Here is a 26,370-nt window from a genome sequence, read left to right as displayed (position 1 = left end):
TGCCATCACAGTCTCCATGGGTAATGAATTCCACATTTTAACTGCCCTTACTGTAAAGAACTGTTGCTGGTGAAATCTCTTTTCCTCCAACCTTAAGGGATGGCCCTGAGTTCTTTGTACGGCCGTGGGATGAACAGTTCTTTTGAAAGCTCCTTGTACTGTCCCCGAATATATTTGTATATAGTTATCATATTCCGTCTTAGATGCCTCTTTTCTAATGTAAATAAATCTAATTTAGTTAGCCTCTCCTCATACGTTAGATTGTCCATCCCCTTTATTAATGTGGTGGCTCTTCTCTGCACTCTCTCTAGTTCTATAATGTCTTTTCTTAGGATTGGTGCCCAAAATTGTACTCCATATTCAAGGTGTGGTCTTACTAATGCTTTGTAAAGGGGCATAATTATGTTTACTTCCCTTCCATCCATTGCCCGTTTGATGCAAGATAAGATCTTGTTTGCCTTTGCAGCTACTGCATGACTTTGGGCACTATTGCTAAGCCTGCTGTCTACAAGCACTCCTAAATCCTTCTCCATCAAGGATTCCCCCAATATATCTCCATTTAATTTGTAAGTCGCCTTTTTATTCTTGCATCCCAAATGCATAACATTACATTTATCTGTATTTAACCTCATCTGCCATTTACCTGCCCACGTTTCCAGTCTCTCCAAATCCTTCTGAAGAGAAATTACATCCTGCTCTGATTCTACTACCTTACACAATTTAGTATCATCAGCAAAGATGGAGACTTTGCTCTCAATGCCAACCTCAAGGTCATTAATAAACAAGTTAAAAAGCAGGGGTCCCAGTACCGATCCCTGAAGAACTCCACTCATGACATTAGCCCAACCTGAAAAAGTTCCATTTATGACAACCCTCTGTGGTGTGTCGTTTAACCAGTTTTCAATCCAGGTGCATATATTATTACTGAGTCCAATTTTCTTTATTTTGTACACCAACCTCTTGTGTGAAACCGTATCAAAAGCCTTTGCAAAATCTAAGTAGACCACATCAACTGCATTACCCTGGTCTAAATTCCTACTTACCTCCTCAAAGAAACAAATAAGGTTAGTTTGGCATGATCTATCCTTCATAAATCCACACTGACTATTACTAATAATTTTGTTTTCATTAGGTATTCCTGAATATTATCCCGTATTAAACCTTCAAGTAGTTTCCCCACTATTGAAGTCAGGCTTACAGGTCTGTAATTTCCCGGTTGTGATCTTGCTCCCTTTTTAAATATAGGCACCACATCTGCTTTACGCCAATCTTGTGGTACTGAGCCTGTGGAAATGGAGTCCTTGAATTTTAAATATAATGGTTTGGCTATTACTGAGCTTAACTCCTTGAAAACTCTTGGATGAATGCCATCGGGGCCAGGTGCCTTATTTACTTTAATTTTTTCAAATCGCTTATGAACTTCTTCCTCAGTTAACCAATTGTTCATTAATATGGAGGTTGTGGCTTCCTCCTGGAGCACTACTATTGAACTTGATTCTTCCCTGGTAAACACAGAGGCAAAGAATTTGTTTCGTACCTCTGCTTTTTCCTTATCTCCAATAATCTGCCTACCCATCTCACACAGAAAGGGTCCTATATTTTCTTTTCTCATTTTTTTGTTATTAAGGTACTTAAAGAACTTTTTAGGGTTGACCTTACTTTCTATTGCAATCCTTTTTTCATTATCCATTTTTGCTAATTTGATTGCCCTTTTGCAATTTTTGTTACATTCCTTATAATTCTGATACGATGTCTCGGTCTCCTCTGACTTAAAGAATCTAAACGCCTTCCTCTTCTTGTCCATTTCCTCCCCTACCTGTTTATTTAGCCACATTGGTTTTGACTTATTTAATTTATACTTATTACCCAAGGGTATACACTGATAAGTGTGCTTTTCTAACAATGTTTTAAAGACTGCCCATTTATCTTCTACATTTTTCCCTGCAAAAACATCATCCCAGTGTACTACTTGCAGTTTATTAAAATCTGCCTTTCTAAAGTTTAAGGATTTTATTGAACCCAAGTAATCTGTTTTTTGATCATTTATTTCAAATGAGACCATGTTATGATCACTGTTACCCAAATGTTCCAGGACTTGAATATTTGTTATTACTTCTACATTGTTTGATATGACCAAATCCAGAACTGACCCTCTCCTGGTTGGTTCCTCAATAATTTGGGTCATATAATTGTCTTTAAACACCCCCAAAAACCTCATTCCTTTTGTTGTAACACTAATATCATTGCCCCAGTCTATGTCTGGATAATTAAAATCCCCCATTATGCAAACATGACCCAGTTTTGATGCCTTCTCCATTTGCAAAAGTATTTTAGCTTCCTCAATCTCACAGATATTTGGTGGTTTATAGCATATTCCCACAAACATTTTCTTTATACTTTTACCTCCACTGCTAATTTCTATCCACAAGGTCTCTACATGTTCATCATTCCTTTCATAGACATCATCACTTATAATAGGTTTTAGATCCGGTTTAACATAGAAACATACTCCACCTCCCCTTCTATTTGTTCGATCCTTCCGAAAAAGGGAATAACCCTCTAAATTAACTGTCCAATCATGAGTTTCATCCCACCATGTTTCAGTAATGCCTATGATATCATACTACTCCCTTGCAGCTATTAATTCAAGCTCCCCCCACTTTATCTGTCAGGCTTCTTGCATTAGCAAGCATGCATTTAAGTTTTTTTCAGCCTGTACTATTATCTTATATGCTCCTTCCTTTCTTCACCCACGTGGCGTTTTCTAGTATTATCTGTATTTACTATGGGTGTCTCAATGCTTGTCAAACTCGCACTTGCCCCCATTCTACCTCCATACCACCTTGTATCCTCCTCTATTCCATTTAGTTCATTATCTGTTTCATTCCCCTCCCCCCTCCATCCTAGTTGAAAATCTCCTCCAACCTTTTTAGCATTCTCCCCCCTAGCACAGAAGATCCCACTTCATTGAGGTGCAATCCATCCCTAGAATATAGATGGGACCTCTCAGAAAAGGAGTCCCCGTGCTCTAAAAACCCAAACCCCTTCTTCTTGCACCACTTTCTTAGCCATGCATTAACCTCCCTGATCTCTGACTGTCTCCCTGCGGTAGCGCATGGCACTGGTAGTATTTCAGAAAATACTACCTTGGAGGTCCTTGCCTTAAGCTTTTGGCCTAGATCCCTGTAATCATTTTTTAGGACCCTCCATCTTTCTCTAACTTTGTCATTGGTGCCAACGTGTACCAAGACTGGTACACGATCTGTCTACCCGATCCGCAATGTGCTGAACCCGAGCCTCGGAAGACAACAAACTGTTTGCTTCATGTGGTCACGGCAACAGATTGCCCTATCTACCTTTCTAATAATGGAGTCCCCTACCACCACAATCGTTCTTTGTATCTGAGCATCTTGAGTCCCCACTGTGCTGGAGGAACTATTCCCCTGGCTTCTAGAGGAATTAGTCTCCCCCAGCCTTGCCATTTCTGCCCGGCATTCCCAATATCTTCACTCAACATGGCAAATCTATTGGATGTGTCAGCTCAGAAACGACCTGCCTCTCCCTATTGCCCCTGCTTCCCCTTCTAACTGTCACCCAGCTACTTACCTGCTCCTCACTAACAGCAACCAAGCTACCTACCTGCTCCTCACAAACAGCGCCCCCATCTGCACCACTAGTCGAAGCAAGGGCCTGCTCAGTGAGTTCTAAACCCCTTTCAAGATTGCCAATGTCCCTCAATATTGCAAGTTGCCTCTTCAGATCAGCAATCTCTGACTCTAAAGAGACCACCCGCTCACACTTCCCACAACGGTATGATCCTTGGAACAGCTGCTCAAAGTGCACATACATGTGGCAAAGGGGTACAATACTAAGTGTATATGAGCGCTAGTGTAATACTTATACAATACACACAGAGGGAACAAAACCTGAGATACAGTCCTTGGATGAAGATAGTCCTTGAGCTGCCTTGGGGGGTTGATCTGGGATCTTCCACCCAGATTGGGAAGATGTGTGTTGAAAAACCTCCTATGGCGCTGAGGATGAATGGATGGAACAGAGTCTTGTGCAGTAATATTCCTATGAGGATTGCCTCAGAGAGGGAAACAAGAGAAAATGCAAAAAAACACCACAATAGTGTTTTACCCTTTAGACATTGTCAGACATATTGATTGAAAGAGCATTTATTAATTAAAACAATTGTGTCTACAATTGGAGTAAAATATGAACTGTAATAATAATAAACAGTAGATGATCTTCTGTTAATAAAACACGATGAATGGCTTCCCAGCGCTTGTGCTGAAAAAAGCCTTGTTGCTCTGCCAAGAGTAAAAACTGGAATCCTACTCACCGTCCTTGAGTAGGACATGTGCAGTGGTACGGGGTCTTTTGCCAGGGGTTGCCGTCTGCTGCAAAGTGCCTGATGTCTGCTCAATGCGTGCGGGGAGATTTCCTGGTATACTCGTGGTCTCTAACACGCCGAGTGAATTGCAAGCGTCTCCTCCGCTGACGTCAAAGCCGGATTGGTGCAGCTACTGTACGGTGTCCCTGGATGCCCACAAACCTTCCTACGCATTTCGAAACACCTCGTCACGTGTCTCTTCGTCAGGGAATGGTTGCTACACGAGTTGAGCTTCCTTATATACCCCCGAAATTCTAATTGGCATATGGGAACTCCCAGGTTAATGATTCACAGTGTACCAAGTCCTTTGATAATGGACCTAACACTGTTGTTAGTGCCAGATAGTGATTAGATCAACGTAATAGCTACAGGGATGAATGCTTTCCCAGAAAGATATACAGGACATTTTGCAATGAAAAGTATACAGGACATTTTGCAATGAAAATAATGCATATAGCAAGTTACATATACCAATGTCGTCTGGTATGTGTGTTTTGGTTTGCACTAAGACCCAATTTATCTGTATTCTATATAGTTAATTAAACCCTATAAAAGGGGAATCAAAGTACTATAGACAATTAGTACATGGATGTCAATCAGGGTGTCAGTGTAAACAAGGCACACTATCCAAGGACATGTGTATATGGAGTACAATACAATTTATACAATCTACAATGATGGTTTATTAACAATTGCTAATACAAATTATAACACCAATTTTAAAATACTTAATCTAGTGTCTACAATGAAATTGGTTATATACACATGATTATATACACGTATGTCTACAACATAGTTAATTAAATACACTTATATGTCTATCTACAACAATATAGTTGCTATTCAGACAGTTATACAGTTTAATTAAGTAATTGACCCAGCAGTCAAATAATGCCAGAATTATGACATCATTGATGTTATTTAGACATCTTTAATTTTATGGGACCTGTTTATATCATGGTCCTAATTAGAAAATGGTCAGATTGGAGAAACACATCTTATATGTAGAGAACCTTTTAATAAAATCAATTCAAGTGAAATAAATAATGTGATTTTTAATTTGATTTTTAATTAATGTGATAACTATACATTACATAAATGTTAATAAACAATAATGTGGGTGATAATAAATCTATTTAATTAATCCTATGTATGTGTATGTGCAAAGTGAAAAGAAATAAATAAATGTAATCTGTGATAATTTTATATAATGTGTACTCTTAATTATGTGGTTATTATAGATAGTGATATTCTTAGTGCTTGTGTATTATTATAGTGGTTATTTTAGATATTATATAGTGTTGGCTGGCGTATCCACAACTGGTTGAGGTGTCGGCGGACAAGGGCTAGGCACCCCACCATGTCATGCGGACCTGGTTAATTAGATATTATGTATTTTATTTTGTTTATTTTTATGCATGTATGCATTACTGAGGAATTATGTAACCATGCTATTTGAGGAATGATGTCAAGTCAAATTCCACATTTAGACCATATGGGCTGAGGGTTTTTAATTCGAATATCCAATAGGATTCCCTTCTTGAAATGATGTTAATTTTGTCACCCCCTCTTTTACTAAATGTTGGACACTCTATAGCATGGCATTTAAGTCCTAATGGATTTTGTGCATGTTTTAATTTGAAGTGGAGAGACACATTGTGGGCCTCGAAGCCTCTCTTTATGTTATATATGTGCTCCCCTAGTCTTCTCTGTAATGTTCTGCCCGTGCGGCCCACATATTGTAAGCCAAACGGACATTCCAACAGATAAATTGCAAATTGGCTGTGACAATTTATAAGTGTTCGGATCGGATATTCTTTAAATGTAATATTGGAAACAAATTTTTGGGTCTTTACGCTGTACTGACATGCTGTGCATTTAGCACAAGGGAAGTAGCCTTTGATGGTATCCCTTTTGTTTGGAACATCTCTACTAAAGGGGCAGCTTGGGGATAGTTTTGTTTTCAAGTTATTTGCTCTCCTGAAATAAATTTCCGGCTTGTCTTTCAGAAATCCTTTAAGGATATCGTCTTGCCATAGAAGGCCCCAGTGTTTCTCAAATATTTTAACAATTTGTGGTGCTAATGAACTATATTTAGTAATAAAAGCCACCGTGTTCACTATTGTGTTTTTTTGGTCTTTTGGTTTATATTGTAACAGATCTGACCTTGTCATGGCTGTAACAGTCTTTATAGCATCATCCAACTGATGTTTATTGTACTCACGGTCAATAAATTTTTGTCTTAATTCTTGTGCCTGGATGTCAAAGACAGAGGGGTCTGTACAGTTACGCTTAATCCTGACCAGTTGTCCCTTTGGGATGTTTCTAATCCAATTTGGATTATGGTGACTACTGGCCAGCAAATAGTTATTAGCCTGTACGGGTTTATAATAAGTTTTTGTTTTCAAAATATTATTATCTGTGTATAACTGTAAATCTAGAAACTCGATGCAGTTCCTACTTTCTTTAAATGTGAAGACTAGATTTCTGTCATTATTGTTAAGATACAATTTAAATGATTCTAGTTCACAGACTGAACCCCTCCAAACAAAAATAACGTCGTCTATGTAGCGCCACCATAGGACAAAATTCGCCCCCAGCTCTCCGTTGGACCAGATGACATCGTCCTCCCACTTACCCATATATAGGTTCGCGTAACTGGGAGCGAATTTCGTACCCATGGCGGTGCCACATGTCTGAACATAAAATTGATCCTTGAATGAAAAATAATTATGTCTAAGGATGTAGTTTATAGACTCCATCAAGAATGTGACCATTGGAATGGACATGGATGTATCACTTTCTAATGCTATTTTAATAGCCTCACATCCTTTGGAATGTGAGATTATAGTGTAAAGCGATGTTACATCAGCTGTTACAATGATATAATCTGAATGCCAAGGGAGATCTCCCAAAATTTGCAGAATATGCGTGGTGTCCCTTAAATGCGAACGCAATTTGATCACATGTTTTTGCAAATGATGATCAATATACTCAGATAATGCTGAAGTAATTGATCCTATTCCCGAAATTATCGGGCGACCCGGTGGTCTTTTAAGATCCTTGTGGATCTTTGGTATCATATAAAAGATAGGGATTCTTGGATGTAAATTAAACAAGAATTCATATTCCCTATCGTTTATAACACCGTCATTAACAGCTCCCTCCAATAAAAGTTTTAATGTATCCTGATATTTGGATGTGGGATTATGATTTAAAGGGAGATATGTGTCGGTGTCCCCAAGTATGCGACCCGACTCCTCAATGTAATATGCCGCATCCATGACGACTATCCCTCCCCCCTTGTCCGCCGACTTGATAATTATTTGTTTGTTATTCTCCAGTTGTTTTATTGCCTGCCTTTCATCAAAACTAAGATTCTCTTTCTTTTTTCTCTCCATCCTAATGTGTCTCTCCAAATCCGCTGTGACCATCTCTGCGAATGATTCAATTAGATTACCCCTAGCAAATTTGGGGTAAAATGTTGAGGCTGATTTGAACTGGGTGAAATTTTTGTGGCAAGATGTGCATTGAGTGACATTTTCAATACTGCTTATTCTAGCAACTATGAAGTTTATAAGTACTAACAGTAAACTGTACTTCAATAAACTATACCTTGTTTAACCGCTTCCTTGTTCAAACTGCTTCTGGTTCTAACTGCACACACTTTAAACAACCAGCACTTCAAATCAACCACACAGATCAGAATATGCAAGCTCAGGATTTGTTAGAAGCCTCTGTTTAAATAGGGAAACCCACCAGGTGTGTTATGTTATCAATTAACTAACCCCACCCACTGCAGGTGTGTTAGGCCAGCCAATTAAACAACCACACCCACTCTGCCTTAGGCAGGAGAAAGGGAAAAAAATTACAGGCTGTTAATTGGGAGAATAATGGAAAGAGACACACGTCATAACATTTGGTTATTTACATGTACAACCTTAATACCTATTTTCTAAAACAATATGAAGACCTAATTTACAGGTGAAACTTGATTTAGGACGATTTAGGATTCTCTCTCTGACAAAGCGCTATTGATAGTGTGAAACACGTAAGAGTTTTTTTCTGGGACATGTTGCTACTGCTCCAATAAAGATGATTTTAGTTCAATTCCTGTAGCCCCTTCACTTTTTGCTGCTGTGCTCTGTTTTCTTCACCCTTGGATTCGAATTAGGAGAAGATTCCCTTAGCTCCGATAACGGGTATCAGAGGATTGATCCCACATTAACAGCCATTGAGGTCCATGGCAGTTAACGTGGGATTGAAGTCAAATACCCCTTATCGGATCATAGTGAATTCTAGTCTTAGTTCACCTGCAGGTGGGGATTGCAGGCTCATTAATATGGAACAGCTGTGGCTGCTCGCAACTCTCAACAACTTCCTTGGAGCAGTGGGAAAATGCTTTCCCCCGTGGCTCCAGGAAAGGTGAATGGGGCTACATCTGTACTTAAGATCAATAGACTGATTTACAGTAGTTCAGTGACCCCCACAGTGCACACCTAATTTTTGTCACCTAATGCCGTACCCTATCTGCTCAATATAACTCTACGATTCATAGGGTGGTGGTGGTGTTATTGTTTCTTAATACTGTTTGTCGCTTACACATTTTTTACAGAATGATGCACCAGAAGAAAAGAAAGAAGAATCATTACTAGATCTGGACTTTGATCCGTTCAGACCAGAAGGGGCATCAGCGGGAATAACACAATCCCATTCACCAATGTCCCAGGTATGAGTTCCTTTTTTTTTATTTACTGCAGAAATTCTTTTATATATGTCTCTAGACAGGAATATTCCCATCACTTGCCCAATTAACTACCACATGTTTTGTACTTATTATTTACCAATGATTTTTTCTTTAAAAAATATTGTATTTGAGCATTTAATGTATTTAATTTTATGCTGACAATTTTATATCCAATTGCATAAAGTTTACAGTTAGTGTCCTTTTTATGCAGACATGATAAGCTACCAAAGACCATTGGTACATACTGCCCTTGCAGTTCATCAGACTGTTTACCTACTGTACCGGTATATATAGTGACACTAGAAACTGTTGACATTTTCTTAGCTTTATTATAGATACAGGGGGCTATGCTATAAGCCTCGATAAGCCACTTATCGAGGCCTTTTCATCAAAAAGGCCTACAACTATTCAGTAAGCCTCAATAAGTTAACCCCTTAATTACTGTGGTGGCTATTAACCGCTACGGTTATTAAGGGGTTAGGGGCCATTAGATTGTATTTTTTCTTGTATTCTTCCTGGCAATGGAGGACATGGACCTGCAGTATGTGGGACTGGTTAACCCCTTCATTACCATAGCGGTTCCCACTGCTATGGTAGTGGGGTTAACTCCTCCCACAACCTTCAAGACAAGTCTAATCACCCACCCTTGGACTACTACCCCCCTTTATCCACCCGCTCTGCCCCAAGAAACAGGCTATTGAGGTTTAACTCCTTCATTGCCTTAGCGGATAACCGCTAAGTTAATTAAGCTTTTTTAATATTAATTTTAATACTAGTGTAGATGAGCAGGGGGTCTCCGGTGTAGAACCGCTTTGATTTGAGGTCCGGGGACCCCCTGCTTCCTGAGATACAGGCTGCATTATGGGGTGCCGGTATCTTCTATGCATTTGAATGCTCTGCGTCACATGGCAGTGGGAATAAAATGCATAGGAGATACCAGCACCCCATAACAGGTCCTGTATTTCGGGAAGCAGGGGGTCCCCGGACCTCAAATCAATGTAGCTCTGCTCCGGAGACCCCCTGCTCATCTACACTAGTATTACATTTTATATTAAAAACTTGCGATCGCTGGCATATATGCGCCGGGAGATGCGGATCTCTCTTTGCAGCTCTCTCTGCAGCTGAAAGATATCGCTGTGTAAGGCCTTTTCAGAGAGGCGATCTTCATTCCGCTGTCTACTCGGCCGTTTTGTGAATTTACGGTAGCTATCACAGGCAAAGGAGGGTTTCTGAATACTTATGAGGAGAGGCTAGCTAAATTAGATTTATTTACATTAGAAAAGAGGCATCTAAGAGGGGATATGATAACTATATACAAATATATTCAGGGACAATACAAGGAGCTTTCAAAAGAACTGTTCATCCCACGGGCAGTACAAAGGACTCGGGCCATCCCTTAAGGTTGGAGGAAAGGAGATTTCACCAGCAACAAAGGAAAGGGTTCTTTACAGTAAGGGCAGTTAAAATGTGGAATTCATTACCCGTGGAGACTGTGATGGCAGATACAATAGATTTGTTCAAAAAAGGTTGGACATCTTTTTAGATGGGAAAGGTATACAGGGATATACCAAATAAGTATACATGGGAAGGATGTTGATCCAGGGATTAATCCGATTGTCAATTCTTGGAGTCAGGAAGGAATTAATTTTTCCCCTTAATGGGGTTTTTTGTTTGCCTTCCTCTGGATCAATAAGTAAGTATAGATATAGGATAAAGTATCTGTAGTCTAAATTTAGCATAGGTTGAACTTGATGGACCTATGTCTTTTTTCAACCTCATCTACTATGTAACTATGTAATACCGTGATAGCAACGCTAAAAAAACTTACGAATTAAACGGCCTGGTGATTTTTTTTATGAAGGCTGCTAGCATAGGCCCCACAGTTTTGTATCTTCAATTTGGCACAGTAGGAACACCTGTCATATTATATAAATTTTTCCACTGGAAATAGAAACTGCTTGAGATTTATAAATTATGTGTCTAGACAAAATGCTACCACTAAACCTTTGGATCATTCATCTTGAACTCGCTGGCTAATAATAGTTATATAGTTTTGAGAGCGTTAGGACTGAACATAATTAGCAATATTTTCAACTCAGAGGTTGGATAACCTTTAGCACTATGTGCAGCTTTCTCTAAACATGCCATTCTCTTGTAAACTCTTAAATATAATTTCTCTTTGTAAGAAGCGTTTGTCCATGCTAACAATAAAGTCAGGTTGTGGGGGGAAAAAACAATGCCAGGATCCAAACTGCATTTTGCATGCAGAGATTAAAAATATCAACAACATGACGCCACTTCAAAGAACAGTAACAAAGCGTTCCAGCTTTGTGTCAAAGGTTGATGCTTTTTTGATGCTTTTGAGCTGTTAGCATTAGTTCCTCATTCCAAAAGTACCTTTGTTGCAGGTGTCAGAATTGTGTATAACAACCGGAAATAGGCATTATTAAACAAAGGTACCCAAGCTCATGGTAATCCACACACTGTGGATATAATACTATAAAATCTATTGTATCATTGTATATTGTATAATACACATTGTAGTATATAACATCTTGTGGTGCCCTAAAACACTGTACAGCCCATCCGCATCTCTTACTACATAGCCCCACTTATTAAATATGGCCCATTATATAAATTAAATGCATTTGCCGCTAACAGCAGTCAATGAATTGTTGGTATGTTTCTGATCTCTTCAATTATGTATTCATCATATGTTTCCTTTTCATCTTCAGACATTGCCATGGGATCTCTGGACGGTAAGACTGCTCTCAAATAAAATGATATGAATACATTTAATGTGACCAAATGTTTCAATACGTTTAAAACATGAAAATAATTTTAGCTAACAATAGCTTTACTATATCCATCCAAAACAGTAAACATGTAAGCACAAAAACCACTGGTACAGCCAGAAGTCCAATATACAGTGTGTATATATTTTGTTTTCGAAAAAAAAATTGTAGCTGATATTTAAACAATGTTCATTAAATAGGATTCTGTGATAATATTGAAACCAATAAGACCAAGCAGATCTGCACAATGAGAATCAGAAAAGAACCTAGGCGACAACGCATCAAACTCAAAAGTGGTTCATTTTTATGATCAACTGACCCAGAGCAACTTTTCCTTTATTCTCACCCACATATATTGGTCACAAAGATACTGTAGTTGCTGACTCACGAAATCAGTCTAGCTACTGTATAGTACATATACTGTACACTATAATACAGTGATTCCCAACCAGGGAACCCTGGGGCTCCTTGAAGCAGTCTCAGGGGTTCCTCCTATGGACCACAGACCCCCCTACCCCCCACCTGGGGGTGGGGTTTTTTGGTATGTATTTTGTAGGGTGGGTTGAGAGAGAGTGGGGTAATTGACGGAAGGTAGGGACGAGTGAGAGAAGAGAGGGGGCGGGAGGGAGTGAGTGAGGAAAAGAGGGAATAAGAGTGAGACGCAAGGGATAAATACATGCGAGGCGGGAGGGGGGAGAGTTAGTGAGATGGATGGGAGAGAAAAACATGGGTAAAGGGTGGGAAATAGAGGTGGCTCGTGAGGTGTGAAATGTTGTGACTGACCCTGTCGAACCTAATATGTGTCAGCCAGATAGGGGTTCCCCGAGATTTTTCGAAATACTTCAAGGGTTCCTCCAAACAAAAAAGGTTGGAAATCACTGCTGTAATAAGACCAGGCAGAGATTACCGTGCATGGTATAGCAAGTACATAAACCATATAATATATGGGCTATTTATAAGAAGTAAGAGTAATTGGACATACATATATATAAGCGAAAACGAATAGACGATACCGTTCTGTGGCTAACTAAATGCTTTTATTTAAGCTCGACTAACACGGTAAAGATACCTCTACATTTATTATGTATGTCCAATTGCTCTTCTTATAAATAGTCCCTACAGTAAATATATATATATAACAACAAAAAAACAAAAATGAAACCAGCGCACAATAAAATATACAATATATTAATGGTGCACAATAACTAATAATGAATCTAGTGTAGATGGGGCTAAGGCAGGAGTGGGGAATACATTAAAACAATAGGAAACGGCAGCTAGTCAAGGACTAACCAATCCCTAATACACATGAAAATAGCAACAAAAGGATGAGCGCACAATCCTATAAACCTTAAAAATGAATACAATTTAATAAATGCACATCAGACACTGACCATGAATATATATGGAAAACTCGATTGAAATATAATAAAAGGAAGTTGGTGAATGCTGTGTCCAATTAGAATAGAGGAATAACCTTGAGGGTTAATAAATCTGTATATACATCGTAGGTGTCCTGAAATGTCCTCCTAGGATACTGATGGTATACAGTAAGTGACCCGTAGGTGACTCCAACTTAATCCCACATTCAGAAATACTCCAGCTGAAATAAACCTCCAGAGCAGAAGGTGTGGAGTCCACCAATGATAGTAAATCCGGCTACCATAATCAGGATGGGGGACACTCCGCCACAGTCACAGCTTTTTCAGGTTCTTCACACGCTGTTAAACTGCACGCAGCCTCTCTGTGTGCCAGCGCAGCGCCGTGTTATCTGATATATATATATATATATATATATATATAAAATCAGATATGGCATTTGATGGCTAATGGAGGAAACAATAATTATTTTTCTTCTGCAATGAGCTAATTTTGGAATCAGTTGCAGTTTTGGAGAAATAAGTATGTTCCCTGCTTAAAGGAGGTTCTTCGCCTCCTTTTGTACAGTGGGAATATTTGTCATACATTATATTTAGTAACATCATCATGTACGTACCACATGAAATTGTTTGTGCCATCTGTTTTCTCTTTATTACTTATAAAGCTGTCTTTTCCTTCCATACAGACAAACAATGAACTAGTGCAGCCAGTAAGTATATCTTCCACATTATGATTTTCTAAATAAAAAAAGTTTGTTACTTTTATACCCCTTTTTAAAAAATTACACCTCATATTGCTCATTAAAATAATGCTGTCCCTTTCTGTTATATGGTATTTACCTTACTGTTTTTCTGTTTTCTCATAATTTCCAATTTTTTTTCTTTTTATCTTTTTTTGCTTCTCTGTCTGCATAAAGCCCGACTCATCAAAAAGTCTTTCATTATATAACCTGGTCATAGCTGAAACCCAAAGTTGTGGTTCAGCAGAAGATTTAAACATATCTCAATCTGACATAGGTTCAGAAAGCTGGAACCTAGAGAGTAGCACAGCCAAACGTAGGCAGGAGGCTACTGCCACTGCTCATGATGTAGATTCTCATCTCATTGCTCATGAAGAGCAAACCACTAGCACAGATTCTGTATGTGGGCAGGAAGTCTATTTACCGGGGTCTGACATACAAGAAAAGGAGTACCAAATGGACAGTAGAAATATCACATGGGAAGACAGGGAAATTGGTCAGTCAATAGAAATAACATCAAGTCAGGAGATTATAATCATGAGTGATGATAGCTTTCTGGAGGAAGTTGAAAATGAAGACAATGAGGAAAGGAAAGAATGCACTTTGGCAGTAGGTCTTGGTGTATGTGACAAGTCAGAAACCACAGTTGCAAACATCACAGAAATAGATAATGAAGAAGAGTTTAAAGAATACAATCCTGATGACAAAGAAATGCATGAGGTAGATCACCTTGAACGCTCAGCCAATGAAGACGTTGAAGACATGGACGACACTGAGGTAGACATTGCAGTAAACCCAGAGTGTATGTTGGGGCTAATTAAATATACTCCTCATACTGAAATGGTTGATTCTATTGATTTAAGATTGCAGATAAAAAACGATTCAAGCTTAGATGACATGAGAGAGATAAGTGGACGGGATGAAAAATCTTTAAAGACATTAGGGTTGGAAGATGGATCAGATACAATAAAAATTATGAAATGCCCAGAGAATTACATAAGTCAGGCACTTGATGAGGACACTGTCACAACATGCACATCTAAGTCAAGCCATGGAACTGATGATTTTGTTCTAGGCAAAACAGCACAACAGCACAGGGAAATCACATGTAAAGAACTGGTGACTGAGCTTGATAAGGAACAGCTTACACATATTGACACAGTAAACAGTAAAAGCACATTTTTCAGGACAAAGGATCCTGTTAATGAAATTGAAGACATCAATTTTAGCATTCTCAAAAATAGCAGCACTTGCAATATGTATTCGGATATGCATATGCTCGTTGAAAACAAAGCTGCCTTATTTCCAGATCCAGGTGATACCGAAAACACAACCAGAAGTGACCATTACCCTGACAACATAGAGCACAGGCTTTTAGATCAAGCAGAAATATTAAATAAAGAGGACAGTATTTCAAGGAGTGGATTTAATAATACTTTTGGTGCAGATACAGACCAGATATGGTCAGATAACTGGGAACCAACATGTACCAGTGATTCATGGGGAGAGTCATATCTGACAGATAGCCAAACACATGAATTTTCCTACAGCACTGAAGAAAATAGTATTGACCAGAACTCAGTAAAATGTAATGTTATTTGGTACTCACAAGACACTTTTAGTTTAGACAACAACCTAAGACATACATTGGTTACTACTGACCATGAGACACAAGAGGCACCCTTGCTTAAAGCCTTGTCCATTAATCAGAAAGGCAGTAACTGCCTAGAAACAAAACAAGAAGCTGATAGGCCCCAAGCTCTATTTCATGTGGAAAGCTCCAGAAATGCTAGCACTGAGAGTTCATCTAGCCACAAAGACAATGAGACCAACAGCTCAGATTTATCGGAAGATGAAATTGCTAATCGGCGATACGGATTACTATACCACGATGTAGAGGCTGAGAAAGAAGAGGTATCTCTGCTTTCCCCAGTGTGTAGTCTAGTCTAGATAAAAAAAAATCCTTCAATTCTATTTGACCCTGTGCTTCACACCCTGCCCATTGCTTATTTCCTTTGTAGATCCCTGCAAGAGTGTCGTCAATATGACATTTAGGACTAGAGCGGTACTAAGCCACAAGACACCTTAGGTGCCATAAGACACCACTTGTTCACTTAAATGGACCACAAGGTGTTTTAGGACTAAGCACTGCTTGGTACATTTTTTACTTAATCCCAATATTATTATATTATAAAAGAGGAATTGTCTATGGCCCCAAAGAAGCTGAGCTTCTTTGTATCTTGTGAAGCCTTGTAATGGGCATGTAAAGCTCATGAACAAATACAGCTATAAAGAACTAGAATATTTGTTCATTAAAAGGTATTGCAGGTTTTAAGAAAATAATTGCCTCTTCTAGAAACACTGTGCTAGAGATGCATACATTTTTCATGCATGGTCGCGAACCAGGCAAAATGTGCCCTTTTTTTATCCTAAAAATAAAATGTTGACCTTGTCAGAGTTCACAACCTTCGCAATCAATCACCTAAGCCCTAGGGGCCAGATCCACAGAACTCGGTTAAATCAGGTCTCCTAATGGCCCGTTATCAAAATTGATAATGGATGTTAGTTTCCCCGAGTTTAATGGAGATCCACAAAGATAAATTATATGCAAAAACATTAGAATATGGCTAACGTCGGAATTAGAAACCCCTTCGCTAGCTGCTAGTACTGCTGGCTCTCGTTATCCATATTCTAATGAAGATGCCAGATATATATTGCAATGCAATATATCTCTGGCATGTGCTTGAAAAAAAAATATTAACCCCTTAGAAACTTTAGTGGCCATATTATGCATGTCTTCATAGTCACTTAGGTTGACAAAGAGTTAATACAAACACCCTAACTAACCATTGTATGGCATAGAGTTACAACTGCTGTGACATACAAGAGGTTAACTTCCCCCTTTAATATCCCTGGGTAGCCGAACCTCCCTCCCTGGGCACCTATCCCGATGAACCAACCTCTACCCCTGCCCCCCCCCAACAAACCTAATGCCCCATTTACAGTACTTGCCATTATCTCTAGTAGCCAAAGGTGGCTAATAGGGCCAACATGAAACACAATCTACACTTCTACAGTAACTTAAGGAGAGCCTAGGTAACCACAATTGGTACCTGAAAAAATCTTGGATTTACCCCATTGTAGTAGATGGCCACCATCTTCAGGGCAATGGGCTTCCCAGAACAGAGTCAATGGCAAACCATGAAAAAAAAATCCACAGGCCCAATGGCCAAAAACCATAAAAAAGTTAAAAAAAAAAAAAAAAAAATGAAATTTAAACAGAAATATATAAAAATATACACATTCGAAATCTAAATCAATTCAGGCCCGAAAGCCTACTTGTAATCCGAGGTTATCCACGGCCTGGTGATGAGGGATCTTCATCTTGCCGAGTCCCTTGATCCTCAGTTGAGGAGTCTTCGGTAAGTATTTCTTATTTTATTAATCTTTACTTCATTCTTAATCTAGACGTCATCTATCTTCTTTATTCAGCCACCTGATGAGTACTCTGCTACAACTTCCTGTCCTCTGTGAAAACGTTGACCTTTAATAGGGACTAGGACTGTCACAGAAGATCAGTCATGGCATCACATGTTACAGCAATCAATCATATTGTTCGCTGTAACATGTAATTGTTGCTCATTAGTGATGACATTAGTGATAATATCACAAAGTTTGCCAACCAGGGAAGCTTCAAATGTAATGGCGGCAATCACATGTTATAGCAAGCAATCTGATTGGTTGCTGTGAGATGTGATGCCAGGCCTGGGCTCTAACAGAAGACAGGAAGTTGTAGCAGAGACAATGGGTGATTGAAGTAAAGAAGACGTCTAGAGGAACAGAAGACCAAAGAAGAAAAGAAGAAATTCAGACAAAGACTACAATCAACTGGGGATTGAGGGCATTGGTCAAGATGAGGATCCCTCACCAAGTCATGGATGACCTCAGATTAGAAGTAGGCTTGGATTGATTTTGATTTGATATTTTTCTGTTTTTTTTTTCTTTTGGTTGTTTTTGTCCTCCATTTTTATGGGTTTTTAACTTTTACCAATGTTTTTTGGCCAAATTTATTTTTTATGGTTGGGCATTAGCCCTTTCGGGGAGATTGGTACCAGGGGGCCCATTGTACTGAAGATTGTAGATATCCACTAGGATGGTATAAAACCAAGATTTTTTTCAGGCACAGTACCTTTAGGAGAGTCTAGTTTGCCCCACTGAAACTCAGTTGGTTATTTACAGTCTTTTAAATGTTTGCTTTCTGTGTGTGTAAACAGTGTTTCTTCCTTCCTTATCCGTTCAGTCGAGTAACGACTCTCGGCCACTCTATGGATCAGTGATCGCCATGTCTTCCGGTCTCTCACGGCTTCTTTCAATTCTGCTTTGTTCAGTCCAGTATCTTTCTTGATCGTATCTAGCCAGCGAGTTCTTGGGCGGCCTCTTTCTCTTTTCCCACCGATCATTCCAAGCATCACATCCTTCTCAAGCGACTTGCTTCGCATAATGTGACCAAAGTAGTTTGATCCGTTCCAGAACTGCTTGGTTCATTATTCTGGCTGTCCATGGAATGCGTAGCAGACGTCTCCAGCACCACATTTCAAATGCATCGATATTTTGCCTGTCTGCCTTTCTCAGAGTCCAGGTTTTGCAGCCATACGTTGCTATTGGGAAAATGATCGCACTGACCAATCTGCATTTAGTTGCCAGGCTGATGTCTTTACTCTTCCAGATGTTGTTCATACTGACCATCTCATTTCTTCCTCTTGATCTCAGGGGTGCAGTCGCCATCGCGATCAATTTTGGAGCCAAGAAAGATGAAATCTTTAACCACCAATTTCTTCATTGTTGATCTTGATATTAACATTCTGATTTTTTGCTGTTGTCATGATCTTTGTCTTCTTAATGTTCAGGCGCAGTCCAACCTTCTCACTTTCTTCTTTGACTTTCATGATCAGAAGTTCAAGATCCTTCTTGTTTTCAGCCAGCAGGGTGGTATCGTCAGCGTAGCGGAGTTGTTGATGTTTCTGCCGCCTATTTTCATGCCAATCTTGGACTCATCAGGCCTATTCACCACGTGACAGCTTCTGCATACATGTTGAAAGCTGGTGGTGATAGGATGCATTCTTGGCGTGTGCCCTTTCCGATCTTGAACCAATCCGTGTCTCCTTATAGCGTTCAGTCTGTAGCTTCATGATCTTGATAGAGTGATCTTATGAGTTTGATCAGGTGTTGTGATGTGATCACGAGTGCCTCTGCTTTTCCTGAAGCCAGCTTGCACATTTGGCATTTCTCCATCGACGGTTATAATCAAGCGTTGTTGGATAATCTTCAGAAGGATTTTACTTGCGTGTGGTATCAAGGCTATTGTGCGGTAATTCAAGCAATCCTTCATGTCACCCTTCTTCAGAATTGGGATGAATACTGCTTTTCCATTCTTTCGGCCGCTCACACGTGCTCCATATGCGTTGACATAACACTGTTAATGCTGGCGCTGGTATGGGCTTGAGTAATTCTGCTGGTATGCCATCGATTCCTGGGGCTTTTTGATTAGGCCAATTGCTTCCTTGTCCATATGACTTCTTCCTCCAGGATATCTGGCTCCAGTTGCAGTGTCTCATTGTCCTCCGCTGGATGGTTCTGATGTTCACTTTCGTATAACATCTTTGTGCATTCTTTCCATCGCTTGCGTATTGCTTGCTGGTCATACAATTCCTGGCCATTGCTCCCACGAACTGTTGCATTCCGAGCCTTGAATGTTCACTGTGCCCTCTTCACGTGGGTGTAGAGTTCTTGCGTATGACCTTTCCTGCACGCTTCCTCCATCTTCTGGCACTGTTCATTCCACTAGTTCTCTTTGTCCTTTCTGGACTCTCTTTGGAATTCTGCATTCAGCCTTCTGAAATCTTCTTGGTTCCCAGTAGCTTTGGCCTTCCTTCTCACTTCTGCGATGCTGATGGTCAAATCGGAAATCGACTTGGCTGATTTTGATGGTTTCTTGTACAGGCATGTTCTAAGGCTGTTTCAATAACGCATGCTTTCACTTCTTCCCACAGCTTGTCTGGGTGCCTTTGTTCTGTAGCGAGGAGGTCGAATCTGTTCTTTACTTCGACTGTGTAGCTGGGGCTGATCTTTTCTGTGTTGAATTTCTTTGCGGCTGCCATGTGTTTGGTGTTGCAGAATCTGAGTTTGACTGTGGCTACCAGCAGTTGGTGATCTGATCCGCAATCAGCACCAGGGTATGTCTTCCCAGCCAAGATCAAGCTCGGACACTTTGTTTGACGAAGGATGTAGTCAATTTGGTTTCTGTGTCCTCCACTAGGTGATGTCCAGGAGTACAGCCGCCATTGGAGTTGTTCGAAACAAAGTGTTGGTGATCGTTAGTCGGTGTTCTTGACAGAATTGAACCACTCGGTCTCCTGCCTCGTTCCGCACTTCTAAACCGAATCTTCCAATGATTTTGGGTTCTGCCATAGTTCCCACGTGGAGTTGAAATCACCAATAATGTAGATAATGTCCTTATTGGGTGTTTGGCTTAGGGCATCCTGAAGTTTGCCATAGAACTCTTCCATTTCCTCTTCAGGTGTGTCTGCTGTTGGAGAGTATATTTGCAGTACCGTGATGTCACAAGGTTTCCCTCTGATTCGGATGACCATTATTCGGTCGCTGAGTGTCCAATAACTCTCGGTGGCTTTGGCAATTTTCTTGTTCACGATAAAGCCCACTCCTCGCCGTCTGGTGGTGTCATTGCCAGAGTAGTATATATACACTGTTTACCCCCTCCAAAGTCCAACCATTCAACATCGTGGTGTTGGGGGTGTTTTGACCTAGGTCGAGGGTATTCACTTCAACTTTCTATATTGCTACGGCAATATACAGTAGGATGCCAAAGTGGTCCACTTCAGCAGCCTAGACAAGGCCCTAAATGTTGCTGCGACTTGACATCAGGTTTAGCTGTGACCTAAAAAAAATGGTGTTATTTCCCGCGTTAACTTTAACGGCTTACTGTGGATATGCGTTGAGGTTTTCCACACCTCTTTTGCATATCATTAATACTAACCGCTGTTAAATGGATGTCAGGCAATCTTTGAAATAAGATAGGCCTAATGCAAATTTTAAGGGCTTTGAAGATCCCCGTTAACCTTAACAATGTTAGCACATCGTTAAGTAAATAATGGAGTTCTGTGGATCTGGGCCTACAATGCTGTAAGTCAATGTGCATTGCAATTTCAATTAATATGCTAATTAGTGAAAATCGCTAGATTCACTTAATGCCGAGACTACAATAGGGACACGTACCATGATTCGCTCACTGACTAGCGATATTTTCCTAAACGCGTACTAATTTGGTGACTTTATTAACCCTTGGCGAAATGTTTCGCAAGGAATCTAATTTGGGGAGAAAACGCAAAAACTTTTGCAATTGCATTTTGGATAGATTCACATAGTACTCTGTGCTACTTCAAGCTTTAACAGCTTGTTTGCTAAGGGAATCAAAGTTTCACAGTCTTCCAAAAGATCTCAATGTTGTTGCAGGGTACAGTAGTTACATAGATTATGGGTACTTATCAACCTGATTTGCATCTTAAGGCATTGTAGTTTTATAAAAGGAAGAGATTTTTTTACGTCGTTTATTTTTGAATCTGCGAGGTGCAAGTCACCAAAATCCCAGGTAGTAGAGCAATTGATTCCCAGAAGCAATTGTTTGTTACAGCATATATAGAGAAGATTTAGAAAAGACTCTAAATGCACTATTTATAATTAGGAAAATATTGAAAAAAATACAAGTTTAACATACAGCATTCTTCCATTAATGTTATATTTTTATTAAAAAAATCATTTGACAAAGTTGCACATTTATGCCCAAAACTTCTCTGAAGTCAACAAACTATATTGAAAGAAGTAAATTGCAGTATTTGCCATGTACTCTGGTTAATATGAACTAACTTCCTTACACACTGTTAATTTTAAATAATACTGTCAGTAAGACATGGTAGAGAACTTAATAAAATGACATTTTAATGGCTGATTCTAAAAAAGCTGGTACATTTACAGATACTAGGTATTCTTGGCACATCTTGCTTAAACAATGTAGTCGGAGGTTTGTTATACAGTAGTTAATGGATCTACCAATCTAGAAAGAGATGCTTTCTTTTAAACACGTCTTGATGCCATAAGTTTTAAAGTAAAGTTTTAAATGTCTCTGTAAAGAGCTACGGAAAAATCTAACAGCGCTATACAAGAACATGCTAAACAAAAAAAAGGAGAGGATGGCACAGTAAACAATAGCAGTGGTGGTTAACAACATACTGTACAGAATCACACATCTGCCCCAAACAAATTAGTGAAGCCAGCCTGGTAATCCCATATGACATCCTTATGAGAGCTATATTATATTTGATCAGATGAAAGGGATTAAATAATAGAGCATTTTTGGAGGTTACCCAGCTGTAAGCCGTTCCCTGCAATACATTATCAAGCTTTCATGCAGACATATGTTCATGTTTCTAATTTTGTAGCCTGTTAGAGCCTATTAGATATTCCTCTAAACCCTTCAGTTATTTTTCACCTTCTGTCTTTTATCGCTTGTACAGTAATTTGCCATGGTGCTTTGGCAGTGGAATCTTAAATTCTATATTTTTTTATATATCTAATGTCATCTAGGCATCCAGCAGTGCATTTAATGGATTCACACAGGTAAGACATTGTTGAAAGTTCATTTAAAATCTCATAAAATGCCGAAAAACATGGGGAAAGTTATGATATATTGATGAGTGATGGAAATATTGGTTGGCACTTTTTTTTTTTTTTTTTACTAATTTCTATGAATATAAAGTGGATATAGAAATTGTGGGCTAAATGTGTCATTTTGTTACATTGGTACTATACGTTCTTCACAACAGAATATCATATAAGCAGAATAGCGTTAGCACTGAACCTCATCCAAACATTCAAATCCGTTTTCTATACAGTAAGAGTAAGTCATCCTCCTAGCAGCTCTATTCTAATGACTACTGCAAAGAAAACGGACCAGATGTTACAGACGAGCCAACGAGTATTCTAAAACTTGCCTTCAACTTGCCTTAAACTGGCCAGGTACATGCTGGGTACATTTCAGTGACATTTCTGCAGAGGCTAATGGCCCATCGGATTAACACAGCAGGGGTCCCTGGCAGTCCATTCAGTTTGACCTCCGCTGTTAATTCGATGGGCCATTAGTCTCTGCATAAATGTCACTGAAATGTTGCAGCATGTACCCAGCATGTAGCTGGGTCTTTTTGGTAATTGCCACTGATTTGTTTTAGAATAACCGTCGGCACTACAGTATGTTCTTCAAAGTAATAAGCTTATATTTTAAAGCAAAGTATTCTAACAAAAAATATTTTCTCAGCCTGAAATTGATTATTAAGGGGGTAATTCAATATACTTCAAAGCAGCTGAAAACTCAGTCAGGGGGTATTTTCAGCCCATAATGGTGCGAACAGCAACTTCGGAGTATATTGAATCGGACCCTTAATGATTAGGATCGCTATAGATTAGTAATCACAGCTTCTTCTTTTTACGCAAAACATAAATGTAAGTAATGGCAAAATGCACAGCACTGTTATGATTTCATGTTTTGTGCCTGTCCCTATTGCCATCTTTAGTAATAACCATAATGATAGTATTGCATCGTAATATTGCAGTTTGGCTTGTGTTAGAGGGTAGTGAAGCCAAACAATTTTTTTCTTTCTCTCTTCTAAAACAAAGACATTTTAAAGTCTTAGCCCAAGTTAGAGTACTTATCTATGTAAGACTTTGACTAGCATTTTAATATTTGTTATATGGTTATGGCTATTATAGATGGCTGGAATTATTTGCCAACATTCGAATTTGCTGTGAATATGGCGCTTATTCACGGATTGACTTTTAAAAGTGACATTTGCCTACCTTCATTCGAACCTATGCATCACCGTCAGCAGCCACTATTGGCAGAGAACCTGAAATATGAGACAGAAAGAATGGAAAGAATTTTTTTTTACTAATTATTAATATTAGATGTACAGTACATATTAACAACATATAGTACTGTTTCAGGAAAAAATGTATTAACATACAGTACTCTATTCTGATTTTCATTTGTATCCACTTTAATGTACAGCCGGATGCTTCCACATCTCAGTTAACGATGCAATCTGAACAAAGTGGTGGTGATAAGACGGTGAGTTGTCTAATCAATTTAAATGTTTTAATTTCCATAATACTCCTATGGTCAGGACTACAGACCACTATTTGAGAGGTGTGAAGGGGCTTTGTGAATGGATTCAATGCAAAATCTTAACACAAGTTGGAGAACTAGAGTACTAACTAGTTTGAAAAAATCTCCACCGTTTACAAATATTCCAGAATTCACCCATGCGTTCTCAAAAGTTGCCTAAAATCCTAAACCTATATAAAGTATGATGGATACTGTATGGTGATGTCTAACTTTTGGCAGCAACAATTTGATGTACAGTACTGGTTGCGTTTAAGTGAGTTTTTAATTGTTAAATGAGATTGTGGCACTTGGCTTTGTCTTTTTTGTTTTTCTTGTGAATGTTGACGTTTTCACAAAATGTGCACGGTGTGTTTGATATTTGTCACAAAAGCTAATATGTAAATGTTTTATACATCTCTAATAAGAGAGAGGGAGATTTGTTGCTTTGTAATCTGGGGACACTGTGCCAATGACTATGAGTACCATTGCGTACGATCACCATAGTAATACTTAAAGTACAGTATTGGGTTCAGTGATTACGAATCGTCCTGGAGCCGGCTGAACCTCGGTAAGTAGAGGTTGCAGAGTCCTCGCGCAGCCCCTCGGCATTTAATTTAAATGCCTGGGGGGAGAGCAAAGGACCTCTGCAACTGCCCGCACCCCCCCCCCCAAAAAAAATCACAGGGGCGAGCCCCACAGTTTGCACAACGCTGGTATACAGTATGTAGAAGATTTGCCATTTTCTTAATAATTTCTGAAAAGAGAGTTTTGCACTTGTGGAGTGTAATGGCAAGGTTAGATTTTCTGTTCAAATATTCTAAATATTGATAAACTACTGTAATAAGTGGTTAATGAGTAGTGAATCTACTGCATGCTCAAAATGCCTAGAGAAGCTTAAATACCGGTTATTACTCTTTTATCAATAATGTGTCAGAATCCCAAATACATGACAATATGCAGTCCCTCATCAAGCTTTACTTCATATCTGCCCAAAACGAAAAACACATACAAATGCATATTGCCATTAGCATAAGATTGACTTACCCAAGGAGTATATTAGCACTTAACTAACCCAGTTTTGAACTATAGTTGAATGTTTTCTTTGCCACATTAAAGTTTAATTAACAAATGCAATTTCAGCACATCTTATGTTTAGTGTATATATTTTTGTCATGACACAATTAGGTGGAGCAAGATGTAGCTGCTCCTGTGGAAACCAAGACTGATGAGCCACAGCCGATCTCGGATGTTCCTGCTGAGGATAATAAAGTTGAGGAACACATTGAGCTGGAAGAGGAGACCCCAATGGTGAGTTTCCAATAACCACCAGCTCAACTTCCCATTTATTACTATTTAATCCGAACATCAGTCCGTGATTTTGTTTCATCCCCTGATTTCAGCAACTCTGCCTCCATTAATACATGGAGCATTCTATGGTTACGTTTTTTCTTTTTCTCCATAATAATAACATTTTGTAAATCAAAGCATCATTCCCCTGTCTCGTCTACACTTCCGGAGAACCTTCCAACAATAATCTTTATCAATGTGAAAGAGACACTGTGGAGTTGGTACTATGGAACAGGAGCTTGCCGGGTTCCTTATTCTATGAGATAATCGTCTAATATACAGTAGATGTGAGGAGGAAAGGAATTATGAAGTGATTTTGAACGCTCATTATATAAACTGTTTTTCTTTCCATTTACACAAGCTGTTTAATTATCTTTTAGCAAGAAGTTGTTACTGTACTTATATAAAAAAAATATAGGGCTATCATTGAAAACAGTGTGCTTGGGTTATCTTTTATGGACACTGTGTTTCATCTCTATTTTATTCAAAGGGCAACATAATTTGTAATGACAATGCAGTATGTTTTCCCTGTGTGGTGTTAAGAACACACTGTTTCACCTTAAGAGGCTAATTAAGCAAGAAGAACAGGAAGCACTGGAGAAGGATTAATACAACACAGTATATGATCTTCATAGGAAAACCTCGGTAGAGGTTTCCATGTCAGTAATGCTGGCAGCCATCGATGATTTGAAATGGTATTGTAAAGATACAGTATGCCTTTATTAAAAAAGT

The 26,370-nt window shown here is 39.0% G+C and overlaps 2 protein-coding genes across 9 annotated transcripts in view; both read left to right on the top strand.

Annotated features, from left to right (window-relative positions):
• The window catches only part of LOC142487400 (amphiphysin-like), a 266,254-nt gene that overhangs the window by 217,617 nt on the left and 22,267 nt on the right, over positions 1-26,370 (top strand). For 6 of the 8 annotated variants that reach the window (XM_075586650.1, XM_075586649.1, XM_075586647.1 and 3 more), the window contains 7 exons: positions 9,015-9,128; positions 11,882-11,905; positions 14,007-14,030; positions 14,238-14,837; positions 22,719-22,751; positions 24,196-24,255; positions 25,477-25,599. In XM_075586650.1, the coding sequence (XP_075442765.1) occupies positions 9,015-9,128; positions 11,882-11,905; positions 14,007-14,030; positions 14,238-14,837; positions 22,719-22,751; positions 24,196-24,255; positions 25,477-25,599 (978 nt within the window). The remainder of the gene's footprint in view (positions 1-9,014; positions 9,129-11,881; positions 11,906-14,006; positions 14,031-14,237; positions 14,838-22,718; positions 22,752-24,195; positions 24,256-25,476; positions 25,600-26,370) is intronic. The other 2 variants (XM_075586654.1, XM_075586653.1) reach the window with 1 other exon arrangement.
• Positions 14,846-22,710, top strand: LOC142487401 (uncharacterized). The gene has a single exon (XM_075586655.1). The coding sequence runs from the start codon at positions 14,865-14,867 to the stop codon at positions 16,008-16,010; it is 1,146 nt and encodes a 381-aa protein (XP_075442770.1). The 5' UTR covers positions 14,846-14,864; the 3' UTR covers positions 16,011-22,710.

The sequence above is a fragment of the Ascaphus truei genome, chromosome 2 (assembly GCF_040206685.1).
Source record: "Ascaphus truei isolate aAscTru1 chromosome 2, aAscTru1.hap1, whole genome shotgun sequence".
In the NCBI taxonomy this organism is placed as follows: Eukaryota; Metazoa; Chordata; class Amphibia; order Anura; family Ascaphidae; genus Ascaphus; species Ascaphus truei.
This window is presented reverse-complemented; position numbering and strand designations above follow the sequence as displayed.